Source organism: Gambusia affinis, linkage group LG15, assembly GCF_019740435.1.
Source record: "Gambusia affinis linkage group LG15, SWU_Gaff_1.0, whole genome shotgun sequence".
NCBI lineage: Eukaryota > Metazoa > Chordata > Actinopteri > Cyprinodontiformes > Poeciliidae > Gambusia > Gambusia affinis.
Genome location: NC_057882.1, coordinates 3,454,444 through 3,472,255, shown reverse-complemented (window position 1 = coordinate 3,472,255; position 17,812 = coordinate 3,454,444). Strand labels below are relative to the sequence as shown.

At 37.4% G+C, this 17,812-nt stretch overlaps 1 protein-coding gene across 3 annotated transcripts in view; it reads right to left on the bottom strand.

Moving 5' to 3' along the window:
- Positions 1 to 1,060: 1,060 nt before the first annotated feature.
- Positions 1,061 to 17,812, bottom strand: part of gtf2ird1 (GTF2I repeat domain containing 1) — a 34,666-nt gene continuing 17,914 nt past the window's right edge. For all 3 annotated transcript variants that reach the window (XM_044139954.1, XM_044139956.1, XM_044139955.1), the window contains exons 10-27: positions 16,669 to 16,694; positions 15,803 to 15,929; positions 14,603 to 14,646; positions 14,361 to 14,441; positions 12,442 to 12,594; positions 8,849 to 8,902; positions 8,615 to 8,695; positions 7,822 to 8,005; positions 7,634 to 7,695; positions 6,498 to 6,566; positions 5,513 to 5,780; positions 5,411 to 5,439; positions 5,279 to 5,326; positions 5,118 to 5,195; positions 3,453 to 3,645; positions 3,085 to 3,122; positions 2,890 to 2,999; positions 1,061 to 1,861 (exon numbers count right to left, since the gene is read on the bottom strand). In XM_044139954.1, the coding sequence (XP_043995889.1) occupies positions 1,793 to 1,861; positions 2,890 to 2,999; positions 3,085 to 3,122; positions 3,453 to 3,645; positions 5,118 to 5,195; positions 5,279 to 5,326; positions 5,411 to 5,439; positions 5,513 to 5,780; positions 6,498 to 6,566; positions 7,634 to 7,695; positions 7,822 to 8,005; positions 8,615 to 8,695; positions 8,849 to 8,902; positions 12,442 to 12,594; positions 14,361 to 14,441; positions 14,603 to 14,646; positions 15,803 to 15,929; positions 16,669 to 16,694 (1,714 nt within the window). In that variant the 3' untranslated portion in view covers positions 1,061 to 1,792. The remainder of the gene's footprint in view (positions 1,862 to 2,889; positions 3,000 to 3,084; positions 3,123 to 3,452; positions 3,646 to 5,117; positions 5,196 to 5,278; positions 5,327 to 5,410; positions 5,440 to 5,512; positions 5,781 to 6,497; positions 6,567 to 7,633; positions 7,696 to 7,821; positions 8,006 to 8,614; positions 8,696 to 8,848; positions 8,903 to 12,441; positions 12,595 to 14,360; positions 14,442 to 14,602; positions 14,647 to 15,802; positions 15,930 to 16,668; positions 16,695 to 17,812) is intronic.

Here is a 17,812-nt window from a genome sequence, read left to right as displayed (position 1 = left end):
GACTATGTGTGACTTTTTTTTTTTTTTTATCATTCCAATCATTCTGGTGTGTTGAGTTGACAGGACAGATTGTTGAAAAGAGTGTGGCATCATCTGCATACACGGTTACACCTGAAATGATTCAACACGCTTTGGAAATCTGGGGATGTATTTTTATTAATTTGTATATATATGGAGCCCAGTTGTGCTTCATGTTGCGCCATTCCTTTAAATAGATTAGCAACATCAGGCACCACTGATTCACCTGCCATAAGTTCTTTTTTTGTTTTTTGTTTAGTTTTTTCAAAAACATCTGGTGATTTTTTTTTTAACAGATGTTCTGCTGTAACCCGTTTCTTTATGGTTTGTAATAATATTTCTACTGCCCTGATTTTAACATGTTATTGATTAATTAATGAAGTAAAATTTTACGCTATTACCTTTTTTTAAACATGCAAAGGTTCACACAGGAACCTTTTTATTTGCACGTTTCTGGTACACCCGTAAATATGATGCACAAGTAACATCTATAAGCCGCGATGGACGACAGTCACTTCTCTTGGTCCACTAAGGGTTAATTTTTGTTTTAAAAATGATCTGATTGGACGCTGGAAAAGACTGTTGTGTTAAAATTGTGCTAACAGGACTTAGCCTATCTGCTAAACTGTTCAAGCCTAAAGTAGCATCTCAATGCTAAACATGTTGCAGCAGCAAAGACGTCCCCAATGCGAATGTGAGCATTTCTAAAGAAGCTCCATGGTGATCAAAGGTTCTTGGAAAAACTTTGCACCGGTCCGATGTTTGAATACCTTAAAACAGATTAAAAACCAGAAATATGGATTTGCTTTGGAGCTCATATGTTTCAGCAGCAAAACAAGACTGAATTATTGAATATTGATTATTTTATGTTTTGATTAAAATGTGATTAATTACAGACCCTGCAATTAACCCTATAAAAACATTTACAATATCCATTTCTAACGACAAAGAAATCAGCTAAGAATATTTACACATTTTTATAAGAATAAATCTAATCGATTGGACTCTGCGTTCAAAACCAATTAAAAACAAACTCCACAAATTCAAAGTGCAAGGCAACACATTTTATTTCAAAGGCCTAACTGGCGTTAAGGTACAGCATATTAAATATAATTAGTCCAGAGACAGTCATCGCAGAGTAACATACCATTCTTTTCTTTACATGATACATTCAGGCTGACACATATTTTACATGTTAATGTGGTGTTAACATAAAGAGGAGCAGTACGTCCTGCTGACCAAACTGAGTCCTTTTTTTTAGTCTCATGTTTAACAAAACAACAAATTAAGACACTTAAAATCTGCTGCTTCAGTCTCGTGTTTAGCAGCAACCTATAGTTATGAGTTAGTGTTGTGAGTTCCTCAAAGTATAAACAGAATAATATATTTTACATCCCTGCACATAATGTTATATCTTAATAAATATAATAAATAAAAGGTACAAATATCTGAATAATGTGGAACCAGATCATCTCAATTTAAAATCATAACTCAGTGAATGGACAGTTTGTAACTGGAACAAACAAAGTGAAATAATGACACTTTCCAGCTTTAAAAAATAAAAAAATAGTGAAATAACTTGTGTTTTAAAAGCAAAACAAGCCAAGCTTTCTGACGCACATACATTCTGCCGCTCAAGAGTCGAACCTGAACCTGCAGCTTTTAGAAAAGCATCCTGCAGAGATGGGCACGTCTCACTCCTCCAGGGAAAAGTCCTGGTGTCCCTCTGTGGAAGAGAAACAAGCTCCTCTTTGCCGCAGTCTGAGTTTGCCCTTCAGTAATTGACTTTCCCAGGAACCTGGACGTTGACGCCGCTGTAGTCCACCATGTACATGGGCCACTGCTGCAGGGACACAACGAGAGGACGGGTCAGCAGGGGACAAAATGCTGCAGACAGCAACGCCTCTGACCACAGCTTTATTTCACAGGAACGCTGCGACGAGAGATTCATTTAGTAATCCGCTGATTCTGCAGGGTTTTTATTGAACCCTTTTGTGTATAATATTGCAAATACATTAAACAATGCAAAGAAACAATTCAACTCATTTAAAAATAATAAAATAAACATTTTATTGCCTAAAATGCAACAGCAGTGAACATTTGATCATTTGCAGCAAAGGATGCATGTCCAGCTAAAATCAGTCAATGTGAAAAGCTCAGCGCTCTGATTCAAACAGCAGAGGTTGCTCAATGGGATTCTTGTTTCTTGCTTTTTTTTTATTTCCTTCATTTTTTTTTTTTTTTTTACAGAATTTGAACTAAGTGAAGCCAAAACATTTAGCAGTTAAGATATAAAAAAATCCCTTTGTCTGAAAATATCTCTTCACATGTTGATGTTAGAAGTATTTTATCCATCATCCTGCTTCCTTTTCAACAAATGATCAATCGTTCACTAAAGAAATGCTGTTATTGCATTGTAGGCACCTTTTTGTTGTTCTTTTTTAAAATTGCATTTATTTACTTGATTATTTGATGTATTTCTAATACTGTCTAACAAAAGTCCAGTGGTTAAATGGAACATCTGCAGGCGCCGATATTTTGTTTTATCAGAATAACCATCAGGTTGTTAATCGATCAAATAAACAGCAGCTTACAAACAACATAGCACTGTTTCATTTTTTTGTATCCTTCTTCTGACTGATACCTTTGTTCATTTTGATCCTTTTTAACCTCCGTGCAAACTGTGTTTTTAGCTGAAGTGTGCAAATGAGTAAATGTCCAGCAGATTGATGAGCTGTAGTTACATGAACTGAGGAGAACTGAGTTCACAAAGTCCCACATAAACAGTGTTAGATTAAAGGATGGGTGTCTATTGTATAGAAATGGATCACAGACTGAATTAGGACAAAATAAGAGGCGGGGTTAAAGTACCATAACTGGAATCTGATTGGCTGATATCCCCAGGTCGGAGGAGGCGGGTATGCGGCTGCTCTCCTGGACTCTCTTGCGTTTCCGTCGGTTAGTGGAGGCGTCTGTTCCTGCTGGAGACACCAAGCAGAAGGTTTCAGCTAACAGAGGGAGGTTTGTTCATTTGAATCCTACAAATCCAACCTGAGCTGCTCATACCTGTGTTACAAGCCTGGCTGCAGATCTCTGCAAAAGGCCTGTGGGAGGTAAAAGGTTTCCATTAGCCTGCAGGTTACTGAACTTTCTGACACCTAAAAGTTAAGAGAAACCGACTGAAATCTGGATTATTTTAAACATTTTTCATTTCCTTTCACCTTCAACGAGCCGCTTTGATGTCAAAGCAGACTCTGCTTTGTTTTATTATATCTCTATATGCATATATATATAAATATATTTGTTGAAGAGGATGCAGTGGGTGACATATCAAAGGGTGGGTTTAAACCGTCAGGAGCTTTAATGCGACACAATGTGAGCCTAAATTCCCCTGAACCGAGGCGCCGACAGCTTCCAGGCGGCTCTGCACTCACTGGAGCTGGCTCTTGATGTTGAACGTTACTTTATCCGCAGCCTGAAGGATTTTCTCCAGGCACACGATGTCGTAAGTGTTGGGGTTTCGGAAGGGGACGTCGTCTGGGAGACCGCCGACCTCCACGGACTCCGGACTGCCGCGGATCAGTTTGTACGGCACGACGACGGAGCGGTCCAAGCCCAGCGCCTCGCCTGGACCGAGCAGACAGGAAGAGGAAGTGGAAATATTAAACCGAGCCGTGAATAAAACCAACTTTACCCAAACGTTTGAATTGTTCAGAGCAAGAGAGTCTGACCGGGCCGCTTGTGGCTCTGGACTGCATTTTAAGAACGATACAAATTTGTCTGTTAAACATTTTAAAATGTATTATTGGCCTAATCTTCTCACAATGGAAAATGCACAAAATATTTGTCTTTTTATAACCAAGTCTTTCCAAGAAGTAGAACCACAGTGAAGGTCCAGAGACTTTTCCAAATAAATCCAACCTTGCAGCACCCAGATTGCCTTTTATTAAAATTAGATAAGTATTCTGATCTTATACTTACTCTGATCTTATACTTATCTAAATTAGCAGAAAACCTTCTGAAATAAAGTGACCCAAGTCCTGTTCTTATAACAGAATATATTTCTTTATCCAAGCCAAAAATGATTTGAAGACTAAATGCCATTTTTTAAAACAGAATATGTTCTACAATGATTAACATCACTTTTCTATAGAAAAACAAAAAGAACAGCAAAAAGAAAAAAGAAAAGATTGGGCTACTTTATTCAATTTTATGTTTTTTTTTGTAGTTTTGAATAATTTTGGCCCACATGACAAAAAGTTTGAAAACTTCTCCCTTTAATCCTAAATGACATCATTTCTTCTTTGTTCTCTCCCAGTTACCTATGGCAACCCAAAGGAGTCAATACTTCACCGTTTCCTCCATTTCTATTAGTAATGAAGGAAATTCTGTTGTAGATTTATGTATCTGTCCACATGCTGACGACACAAAGCTCTGGCTAGTTTCTTAAGAAGTTCAGCTTAGCTTTAGTGGAAATACAGCTTTATGTCCACTGTTACTGTATGGTTTGGAATTGCTGCAAAGTCACAGTCTTGATATAATTAGATGTCCACTGTCAGCAAATGCATGTTTAATATGAGGGATTGCAGCAATCCTCCATCTAATGGCCATAAAACTGACTGATGACTAAACATTTTGATGAAATCACTCTGCAGCTCCAGAGGAGGGATTGCTGCAAAACTATAGAGCAGAAGCATCTATAAAATATTTCTATCATGTCTTCATTTAACAGACGACTGGCTCAGTGTGGCACATCTAGTCTGTTTATGTAACTGTGTTATGAAGTTGATTCATAGATTCACTGATTCTTAGACCTACTTTTCTTACAAAGTACGTTGGAAAGATGTTTGTTTTGAATTGATAAGCTAAAAAAAAAACTGATTGGCTTCTGAATCCAGCTGAATTAATCATTGTTTATTTTTTTATAAAGATGGTCAAATCTATGGTTTCTGCATTCCTGCAGATGAAAACATCTGTTATTTAACTCTTCTCTGTCTTTGTATTCGAACCTTTTGGCATGTTCTAAGTTTTGTCTGATTTGGCTCGTCATCAAACTGCATCAGGTTCAGGTCTGAAGTGATCTGATGGATGATTGTTACCGTATTTCTTGTTGAAAAGCTCCTTGACTTGCTCTCGGAGGACCACTTTCTCCCCCATGCGGTTGATGTCGTCGTCGTCTGCCGGCAGAAAGCGACAACGCCGAGGGTAAAGATGCAGCATTTGATGGAGTAGAAGAAGAAAACAAAGACTTTCTCCTCACCGCTTATTGAGGCGTAGGCCTTCTTTAGTAAAGTGACTCGACGAGGTGCTGATAGGAGGACATAAAACATGTTAACTTTGTTCTCCATGTTCTGACGCATGGATTGGTTCTAAAGTGGAATTCTTGGAATACCTGGTTTGGGAATAAGTCCTTGAAATGGTCTGAAAACACAGAATAATAATAGTAAGATCTCTGCTGGAAGGACGCCTGAAAGTCGTCCTTCCTGCGCCCCACCTGGTGATGGTGAAGTTGATTTTGTCGGCCACCGCCAGGATCCGCTCCAGGTTCTGGGAGCCGAAGGTGCAGGGCTTCCTGAAGGGGATGCCGGGGGGGAGGCCTTCGATGATGACCGAGTCCGGGTTGTTCTTGATCCTCTTGTAAGGCACTTGGACGGGGTACTTGATGCCCAATGCCTCCCCATACTTCCTGTTGAACAGATCCTGGACCTGCTCCCGCAGCGTGTTGGCCAAGTCGATCCTGGACAGCTTGGACTCCATGCACTCTGAGGACACCAGACACAGACAGCACACTTTGAAAGTCTTTTATTTCCTTTCACACTGCTTTAGTTGCAAAGGTGTGATGGTAAAGTTATGGCCAGGCTGAGAAAAAATAAAGTAAATTCCAGTAATAAAGTCGTATGACAGAAAGTCGGAAGAAAAGGAGAACGAAGTCGTAACAATACAAGACGAAAATCATAATATTACAAGAATAAAGTTTTACGAGAAAAATCATAATATGAAAATAAAGTTGCAATAATACAAGAATGAAGTCCCATTACCAGAATAAAGTCATATTAACATGAGGAAAAAGTTTTATGACAACTGAGTCAATACCATACCAGCATAAGCTCAGAATGTTACCAGCATAAAGTCAAAATATTAAACGAATGAAGACGTTATTTCATTGCGGAAAAAATAAAAAAATAATTGTTTGAGGAATTTTGAGCATCTTGTGAAGTAATATTCTGGTGTTGATTTTACAAACAGATCAAACTTAATCTGTTAACACATCAGCATCAGATGATCATCAGTAGCTGGACTGACGCTCTGCTTTCATCAAGACAATGTTTGTCTAGAAATTACACGTTGTTGTTTTTGTCTACTGTCAAAATATTCTGACTTTATTCTCAAAATGTTAAGCAAAACAATCAGGTAGTCAGGCTCTAATCCTCTGTTAATTGATGTCTGAGCCTCGGATCGAACGTGGAACATGAACGTACCTGAGAATCCGGGTCTCTTGGATAAAGCCGTTGTGTCCTCTGCTACTGCGCTGTCCTCGGCGTCTGGCTCTGTGGAAAAACAAAACGTTCTTGTTTTTGTCGTCTGCCCAAGGCTTACCGAGCAGAAAACGTTGACGGCAGCCTGCAGCCTCAGCAGCGGAGCTTCATCAGGGATTAAAGCAGAAGCTGCTGCAGGAAATCCCTGTAAGAGCTTTCAGTTCTGTCTCCAAAAAAAGCCGTTTTCAAATGCAGCCTGAACTGAAAGTGACCCGGTCCTTCTGATCATAGAGAGGACAGGCATAATCATATTTGTAATGCTTCTTTTCTGTACACTGAGAATAGACACAATGTATTCAGAGCTATAAATATCACAGGATAAGGAACAGAGCAGCAACCTGCAGCTTAAAGCAACGTTTATAACATCCAAAATTGGATCTTATTGGTGTAATAGACAGATTGGTTTCCCAGAATTTATATAAATCAAACTACCTGATGGGATCTGCAGTTCAGGTTAAAACCTTCCTGAAAACACCCACGTCTAGTTCAAGTTAAAGTAAAAATGACTAGGGCTGTAATGATTAATCGGATTAATCGTGAATCAGCAACTAACTGAGTAACTGATTAATTGTCAACTGGAGTATGAACACTCAAAACATGCAATTTTCTGGAAGAACAACGCAGTGAGAGCAGTAAAGAAGACAAAAGTCTACATAAAGATATATATTTTGCACTTAAGATTAAAAACAACAACTTTATTTTACCCAGAACTCCTTTTGTGACATAACTCTGTCAACAAAACTTCCTCCTAAGCACTTTTGCTATCCAATTATTAATCAGTTAATCCATAAAATGAAACACTACTGATGTTCAAACAGAGTGGAGCTCAACACATGCTGATGTTTTATTTTAAGTATTTTTTTAGTTGCAGATGAATGATCAAGCAAACACTAAAGGAATGCTATATTATTGCATTTTAAAAATAAAATTGTTATTTTTTTTAGTTTAAAATAAATTGAATTATTTCTTTCCACTTATGTATTTCTAATATTGTGTAAAATAAGCTTATTGAAGTGAAAATCAGATGCCAGCAGCTGCCCTCGTGAAAACTGCAGTCCCAGTTCCTGAGACAGATGTACCTGCATCACAAACAGGCATCGAAGGCATCTCTTGTTTAACTTGCTCCGCTAAAAGTTCAGGCCTGAAAAAGGAAAGTGAGACAGTCAGTAATGACTTTGTTAATAAATTTCAACATTAAGATGTACACAACCTCACGGCGTCATTTAAGATAAAGTGGATGAAGGATGTTTCTGTAGATGTTCTCTACCTTTTGATAAAAAACTGGATCTGACCGCTAACAGCCAGGATCTTGCGTAGCTTGGCCGCTCCGAAACAGTTGGGCCTTCGGAGGGAGATTCCCTCTGGCAGGCCGGTGACGTACAGATCCTCCGGGTACATCTGGAACTTTGAGTACGGCACCTTGGCTGGTTCTGGAAGACCCAAAGCTTCGGCTGGAGACGCAAAACGGAAATAATTCAAGGACAGACATCCAGCTCAAACCTGGGTCTCATTTATATATAGAAACATATTTTTAATTCAAGCAACCAAAAGAAAATTCTAAATAAATAAAACTTGCTGCTGAAATATAGTAACAGAAACAAAGAGTTTAATTAAATGGATGCGGGAGAGGAGAAAAAAAATCTTAAATAAATCTTAACACACCTGTGCTAATCTGCTTTTAGCAGAGCTCATTTTTTTGCATTTGTGCTTATATATAATTTTCCACAGTTTAAGGATACACTTACTGACACATGAAGAGTTTTTTCTAGTTGTTCTGAATTTTAAACTGAATCGTTAAATGTTTTCCAGTAACTGTTTATTTTTGGCAGGACAAGCTTTGCTTCTCAATCCTCTCAAGACATTCCTCGTGAATCAGTTTTTCCTTCCGCTAAATTTCCATTCAGTTCTCTCTGATCAGCCAGCTTCTTTAGCAACTGTTATTCCTATTGTGCTGTGTCGTCCAATTTTTGGTGAAACTGGATTTTTGGCTTTCAAAAACTATCCCACGATCATCAAAATTGTGATCTTTATTCATTTTTCCATATGAACCTGTTGCTTACCGTACTTGATGCTAAAGAGGTTTTCCACTTTCCTCCGAAGCTGAAGGATCATTTCGCCGATGTCCTCCACCAGACTCCCCGCTGAACGAATCACAGTGAGAGGAAGACATGACAGTCTGCAGAGTTGAGCTGTGCTACCAGGAAACCCACTGAGCAACTAACGCTAAATCTGGCAGAACGTCACAAACGGAGGAGGGTCTCGACAAGGTTTCACTGTGGAGGAGTGCAGCCTACCTTCAGGGGGTCTCCTGATGCTCTGAGGCGCTCCACTGGGAGACGAAGCTTCAGCTGCAAGGTGCAAAGAGAAAAACCTGAGAAACACGCGACTTCTTCAGCTTCTTCAATGAAGAGGACAGATTTAATTCACAGACTCAGCAGAGAGACTTTACAACTTTTAATTTGTCCTAAAAAAACCCACAGATGCCCGTCCTGCAGAGTAGAATTAAAAGCATCCAATGTTAGAAATATCTGCAGATTTTATATGGTGATGCACCAATCAAGTTTATACTGACTAAAACAGGTTTTTCTTTTTAAAGATCTAACCTGCAGATTCCAACTTTGACACATGCAAAATTATATTTATTTATTTATTTAATTAAACAATTAAACACACTAAACTCTGAGATAGTAGCAGGTTTGAAGCCAAAAGAAAATGAATCAAATAATATATGATTCAATGCATAAAGTATGAATATGGAATATATTTGTATACACATAGTCATATTTACTTTTAACTATATTTTTCTTGTTCTTGTTCTTGTCGTCTTTCATTGAATTGTGCAGCACTTTGGTCAACATCTGTAGTTTTTATGTGCTGCATGAATAAATGGGCAGACTGACAAGAGACGGGAATCATATTATACACCAGCTAGACATCATATTACGATAACCTGCCAAACAGTGAGTCGCTGCAACTTTTAATTAAAAAAAGAAGAAAGAAAAAAAAAACTTGGAGGGAATATAAAAGATTTAATTACCAGTTAAAAGCCTGGATGTTTAAGTTCAGAGATGTTAAATAATAGTATAAAACAAAATAAATCCATGTGAACCGTAATTTCAACTAAAAACTGAAGCAAGGGCTCAAAATACTAATTATTCAACAACAGCAGCTTCAAGTGGAAAAAGTCGTTAGTGATCCCCAAAATGACCAAACTTCACAATATTTTAAATTACATAAAATAAGAACTATTTCTTTCTTATAATTAGCAGCAATCACATACTCAGCTGTAAAATTCTTTACATGTTTTTATATGTAATATTAAACCTAAAAAATAAATATTTGAGGGTAGTTTTAATCTTATTGCACTGGTTTGCAATAAAAATCTATAAAGAAACAAGTTGAGGTTGAATGAATTTCCAAACTGAGCAAAATCTGCCTAGATACAGACAACCTGATTCAGCTGAAACCAGACATTTACATACACATCATAAAAACACGTTTTCTCACCGTCTGACATAAAATCAGACCAAACGTCTTCTGGTTTAGGTCAGACAGAATCACCTAAATTATTAATCATTAATAATAATTATTACTTGCTAAATACTTTTTTTTTTGTAACTGAAGGTTCGACTGAAGTCATACAGTTTAAAACATAGTTATACCTCATACTAAACTATACAGAAATATAACATTTCTTTAAAAAAAATAAATAATTATTGCAAAATTCTTTGACATTTAGCAAATACAAATCATTTTGTTAATTCTAACTGATCTAACAAGAAGTTTTATCTGATTTAACTTCAGACAGTGAAAATAAAAATGTTTGTCTTTTTATTTGGTGTTTGTAAAATTCTGGTTACAACTGTACACAACAAAAGAGGATTATGATTCAATTAAAATCAGATAAACAACTGCAAACTGGGTTTCCCTACAAAGAAACAGAAATGAAAATCTACGTTCGATGTCAGCACTTACCTTCATTTTTCTTCCTTTACTGGTAAATTGTGAAAGAAAAGAAAACTTAAAGAAAGAACAATCAAATAAACCCAAAAGATAATCACCTCTACGAAGCAATAAAGGTTAAAACCAAGATCATTTTGAGTAGACTCTGCTAGTAGCAAATGAGGTAGAAAAATCCCCCATATATATAATATCTCAATTTACATTCAGAAATTTGGACTGTAACATAAATCCTGTAAAATTCCAATACTTCCCTGATCTTTCGGTTCTTTTCTTCAAATCTCTCCATGGAGCTAAACAGAATATAATGAGTAAATGTCAGGAAAATCCTACCAGGGCATCTGAGTCTAAATCATTTTGAATGAAGTGGATCAGGAGGTCTGAAGTTGGAAACTCCTGATCTAAACCAAAAGAAGTCGAGTCTACTCAAATGTTCTTGGTGTTGTTGCTCTACCTAAAGTTTCAGGGAGAAACCAGTTGTAAGTCAAAGATAAGGGATTGGGTGTTTTGGTTTTTTTTTACACAACATTTAACACTCACAGCCTGCAAAATGCACGATGCACCATTTCTAATTACTGACATGTCCAGCTGTTTGGGTTTAACATGTGACTCATGAATAGAAACTATAGAGGGATCATCAGTCGACATCACGCTGCGTCAGCACCAGCTGTACCGCGCACATCGCCTTCAGAAAGGAAGCAAGATATTATTCTAGCAATTTCAACTATTTACAATTATGCTGACAAAATTATTCACAAGATCACCTCTGAGAATGGCAGAAATCCAACAGCTTTGTGGCATCTGCAGATGTCAGAGGTTTTATTTTTAGTGAAGTGTCTCCCGTTCAGTCAGCTGCACTTCTGATTTCTGATGGAACATGTGAAACCATGTTTCACATGTGGAATTCATCAGATTTTTCTGTAAGGGCGACCAAACGCCAGAAAACTGGTATCTATTTTTATTCTGCCTGGGCTGAAGAAACTGAACTAGAACAGTAGAAAATTCCCTGCTGTCAAAATGACTGCTGATAGCACTGCAAAAACTCAAAATCTTACAAAGTGTTTTTGTCCAGTTTCTAGTGCGAATATCTACAAACAACTGAAATAATACAAAACTAATTTACAAATAACCTTTCAGCACAATATAGGAGCTTGTTGTACATTAATAATTCCTTATTATTGATGAAAAGGACTAGCTAAAAGTAAAATAATCTGCCAGTGGAGCTGTCCATCTGTCTATTAAATCTGACCCTTGACATTTAGCGTTTTTGTCAAAGAATGCTAAGTAGGAATTTTTTTTTTTTCATTCAAATTTACAGTTTGAGAAAAACTTTATTCCGTCGTCCTAGCTCATTATGGATATGTTTGTTTCCATGGTGAGGGACTTGACTTAGAGATAATTACTATGTACAAAAAAAAAAAGTTTGGGGAATTTTGTAACTTTTTTGGCTCAATAAGACATCTCATTCACTAATGTTAATTTGGTAGCACAACTTATTTTAGCTGGAGTACGCTGACAACATGCTAGCTAATGTTAAAGCAGCAAGACAACAGCAGGTAACCATGGCAATCAGCAACAGTTTAATGGCAGACTGGCTCTTTCTACAGTCAGGCTTACAAACAAATAATCCCTCTACAGGCATCAAGACTTGCAGATGATGCATGGTGCTTTTCACAGATGAGAGCTAATCTTCAAAGAAAGGGCGGGGCTAACGGAGGTTAAATCAAGGAAAGGATCATTTATAAGGTTGGGGTAGAGGGCACTAGTGACTGAGGAAGTGAAAAAAGGAGCAAAAATATTGACAAAAATGTGGTTCCATACGTGCTTCGTTTTGCTATCTAAAGAAGGTCAGAGGGTGTAGTTGGGAGGAGCTGCAGTGTGAAGAGGTGGATTAAATGGAGGACTGATCTGAAGAGGATGAGCGTACCCGAGTGGTTTTCCTTTGGGTGGGGGGGGGCAGGAGGAACCGGAGGGGCGGGGGCCGCAGGGGGAGCGCTGGGCGAGGCCGTGGTCGGACACGGAGCGGCTGAAACCGCCTCGCCCAAACACTCAACAGGGTCGTCCCCATTCGTCCCAGCATCTGCAACGAAAATAAATAAAACATCCCCAGATCGACCTTCTCTAAACCTTGGAATGCACAGGTACAACTGTTCAGCATGTTTATCACAAACCGCTGTGCTCTAACAAGGTTAACGGCAAAATTCACAACAGGTTCAATCATTGGTATTTAAAATTTTTTACATGTAATTGTAAAATTTTACACCAAGTTGTAGGAAAAGTACTTCCCCAAGTTATATCAAATTTTTTTTTTAATTTGTAACTTATTGATTGATTATCATTGTACTTCTGCTGCTCTGTTTAAGATTTTATACATTTTTACTATTTATGACACTATTTATGCAAGTCAAGAGCACACACCAACGCATTCTAACTATTACTTCAAATTAAATACCCAGTTCCATTGTTACTTAACTCGCCAGAGTTCAGGGCTTCATTTTCCAAAGCGAGGCCAGTAGAGGTCAGTATTCTAAAGTTTGGGGAAAAAATGTGACAAATCCCTGGAAGAAGACTATATTATAAATGCCAAGCGTGGGAAATTCTGTATTTTGGCTTTTAAGAGTTCAGTTGCTTCCAAATGTTGGGACCATTCTTCAGTACAACAAGTAAACTACTCCTTAGCAGATTTAAAACCACTTTTTACTTTGTTGCAAGAAATAAAAACAGTCAAACCTTTAGTGGCTGATTAGATTGACCTCTAGTTTTGATCATAAACCAGCTCTGGAAGAGAAGGAATGTATGACTGCTGTCTTAAAGGATTTGTTGTTTCAACAAACGTGATAATCTAGTTTGACAGATACATGGCTGACATTTTAAATAGCAACTAGCAAGCAGTTAGGAATTATTTCTGGGCTTACGGTGAAGAGAGTAAACTGGAGTATTAATTATGTAGAATTAATTGATTTTATTGAATGATTTTTGATTTTGGAAGATTTAATTTTTGGTAAAAATCAAGATTTTTTTTTACAGCTTCTATTTATTTGGACTTTTATTATTAACATCATAATTTTACAAGAATACAGTCAAAATAGTACGAGTAATAAAAAGTCTTTTATTGCCATAATACAATCATAATATTAGGAGGATAAAGTAGTCATTTTAATTTTCAACATAAAAAATAGCAGAAAATTAATTATCCAAGCTTTCTTCGCATTCAAATTAACTTTTTTCAGCTTTAACCCGAGAAACATAATTTTAGTAAAACAGGATGCACTCTTATAGATGTACCCATTTTATGACTATAGATATCCATACACATGCTAATGTACAGCTTTGGCTAGGAGAAATGTCAACAGAACTAGCGCCACCCAGTGGTTAAAGCAGATGGGATCTAATTGGCCGCTGGAAAGAAAAGTATATATTAGAAAATCCAAACAATATATTTTTGAGAAGATTTTTGGTCCTTTTATTAACTTTATTAAGGACTTAGACTTGCCACAGTCCAAGATTGGTACATAATTGTATTTTCAAAGTGAAAAATCTCAGTAAAAATATTTTGGTAAAAAATATAAAAAAAAAAAAAACCCTGATTTTTTTCTTGTAATCTTGAGACATTCTGATAAAATTGCGTCTTTATTCTACCAATATAATGAATATATTCTCGAAATTAAACAAAAATTCTCATAACCCACAGAAGGGAAGATTGAAGCTTAAAGCCACTTTTTGAAAGTATTTTTTTATTTGAAATTTTTGTTTTAGAAAAAAAATGTAAGTAAAAGCCCTTTGTAGAAGTCAGCAACTGCAGCAAGAGAGCAACCGGTGGAAGTGTAATGATCTCGGCTCACTTACCAGGCACTGTGACCTGAATGATGTCTCCATCTGGAGGCTCCGTTTTAATCCGCCTGACAGGAGCTCCGTCTCCCGAAGGACCTGCCAGAGTTAACCGCTCCATCAATAATCAGATGTCATCAGTGTGTTTACAAAGGAAGCTTTCCCTTTAACCAGAATATTTATCAACTTTGAATTATTAAAAAAAAAAAAAAAAAAAAAAAAAAAAAAAAAGAGAGAGAGGATTTTTGTTGGGCTGGTACCTGCTTCAGAGTCAGCCTGGGGGCTCACGCAAGCACTTGTTGATCTGTGAGAAAGTAGAAAAGAAAATGTGTTGGTATTTATTCAACACAAACCAAACAAGTCCAGAAACCTTTACTCTCTGTTTTGGGGTTTCTGTCTGACTTTATTATTTTCTCACATGAAGGAGTTTTTACCCGCTCCTTACAAAGCTGCTGCAGTTTATGGAGGTTTGCGGACAACTTGATTCCTTTTTCTGCTGTGATTTGGATAATTTTCCTCTCTTTTTCACACTAGAATACATGTAGTGAGAAGCTCATGGTCCAGTCAATGACTGCATGGTGCCCAGATTTTCTTCTTGTAAAACAAGCCCACATCAACAATCATCTTGGCTCTTTGCGTTGACAGATTATGTCACCTCATTTCTGCTTGTGTGAATGGTAAAGCTTCCAAATAATCCACCATTGTTTAGCCCGGTGGGGTAAAGCAGGGGCTCCCTATACACCACTCAGTACTCCCATAAATATTACATCACATATGGAGAAAGAAAAAAAACCTACGATTTTTACAGCAGTCTGAACAGCCTGTTTCTGAGCTTTTCACTCCCCAAAAATTTGATTTGTGACACTTCCATATATGGTACTAAATTGAATACGTAGCCGATAGTTTTCAAAGAGTCTGCTGTCTGAACTGTCATGTCATATTTTATCCAATGTTTTAATGTCATCGGTGCACATATACATCCATATATACTTCTGGATTTATGCAAACTGCATTTTACTGCTTTGTACATGTGCAATGATAACTAAGTTGAATTCTATTCTATTCTATTTTAAAATCAATCCAGTATTGTTTCCATAAACAGATTTGCGAGCGCAAACCATCCACACTGCAGTCTGATTATATTTGCAATTAAATAGCAACACTGTTCCATCCTTTCCCATATTCTTTGGCAGCAATAATTGCTTCTCCAAAGTCACTGATGATGTCTTTCCATCCTGGCATTGTGTTAATAAAGACCTGTACGTTCAACAGCAACGAAGGAGCCAAAACTCCTGCTCTGGCAGAGGAAGTCACATGATGAATTAGAGTGCTTTAATGAGCTGCTCGTGTTTACTTCTCGTCAAGCAAATGATGACAGCGATACGTTGTGTCCTTGTTCAGTTAGCACATTAAGACTATGGCATTATCTTGGACAGTGAATCTGTGGGCTGAGGGCCAACCTGCTGCTGTGAGCGTTGCTGAGCAGCTCAGCTGCGGTGGGAGGGAAGCCCAGGCAGTCGGAGAAACCGTCTTCAGGCACGCAGCCCGGGTCAAGCTTGCCCTCCTCTCTGGCAATCTTGCCTGCAGCTTCAACAAACAGGAACAGAGGATAAATAAACAAAGCACCACATTAGCAGAGAGGGTGTTTGGGAGAGTAAATGTACACCGGTAAATAAAAACCTGACAGTTTTTTTAGTTAGCAAGGTTTATATTATTTAGATATGTACCATTATTGTTTTAAAGCATTTATATCAACAGATGAGTAAAACAAGAGAACACTGGCTGCATTTCCACTGATCATAAAAGTGCACAAATTGGAATAAAGAAAATATATTTGTCTAATGGAAACATGAAAATTAAAAAGTTTTTGTGATATGATGTGTTGGTTTTTCAGCTTTACCAAAATTTCCATTCCGCAAAACTGGAATGGAAAGTCTATTTTCGCAAAACACGACTCATATGGTCAACAACCGGATGTCACTACTGGCAAATAAAACAAAGAAGACGACAGGAAGTAGTAGTAGCAGCATGATGGCGATAATGACATATCACATGATCAAACATATTCACGTGTGACTTTTAATTCCATTTCTTATTTAATGGAAATATTGCAAATGTAAATTTTTGAAAAGCTAAAAGGTTTTTAGTTATTATTCTGCAGGTAGTTAGTCTTCCTGGAAATAATTTCCCTACCTTTTCAGCCGCAGTCACCAACAGTAATTTTAAGAAGTCCCAGCAGGGTTTCAGTAATGAAGGCCCAGGTAACAGTTTATACATTTTAGCGATAATGGCATAAGAAGAAAAACAGAATTAATTACAGCCTTACCAGTAAAAATCCTCTCATCAAACATCCTGCAACAGAAAAACAAAAAATCAGGATGTTAGTCAGAGAGTTCAGAGGCTGTTTCAGCTTTCGGGACATAAAAAATATTCTGAAACAAATGGAGGATGTCATTACTGACTCGTTCAGCACATTAACTGCTGTTTGAACAATCAGTGTCACAAAAACAGTCAGGTTTTCTTATTACAGCTGAAACAACCTGATGATTATAGTCATCTGGATATGAAATATAACCTAATCCTCTCTGCCACATGCTGCTTTTCTATCCTCTCGCTGTGATTTTAATTCACTTCAAGGTAGATTTCTGTGACTCGTGTTTGTTTACACCTGTTTGTGGAGAGCAGATTTAATGAAGCCGTGTTTATTTCATCCATCTGTAATTATTTTGCCACCTGTCATATAAAACCAGTGACACACATGGAGGTCTGCTGAACTTTGTGGCAGAAAGACAATAACAGAGAAGCAAATAAAAGGTTTTCATCTGAGGTACAATGGTATAAAAAGCTGCTTTTTCCAGTAAAGTGGTAAAAAAGCAGCGAGTAGAAAGCAGTGGTAGAATGCCACATGCCGCCCCCCCGGTGTCGTAAGAAAGAGGAACAGCGGTCTTGTAACACGCGAGCGCAGCCCCCAAGCACCCCGGTCCACAGATCATTTATGAAGTGTTGACCGGTCCGCTGTACTAAAAAGGTTGGGGACCACTGCATTAAGCTATCCATCCAAAGGGACAATAGATAAATAAATAAATAAATAAACAGACACAACATCTATTAAAATTTTTTTCAATATTCTTTGAACCTCAACATTTCTAATAATTGTGCAGATTATGACAGTAGCAATGCTGTAAATGTTTAGGTGTTTCAGAGCCGTCCTGGAACCATGAAGTCCATGGACGGACTTCAGCAGGCAGCTGTGGTGACCATGTGTGATAAAAGCCTTGATGTGGTTTAATTATTACAAGTCAGACAAGCTTTAACTTGATCAAAGACTAAAACTAAGGTTTTCACAACATTCAACTTCAACCAAGTGAATAATCCATGTGCTACCATGTAGATCTGTGGCTTAAATAAGAAGAAAACTCTGGATTCAGTTAGCTGAAGCATTGCTTTGAGCTCACAGTCCATTTGTTTTG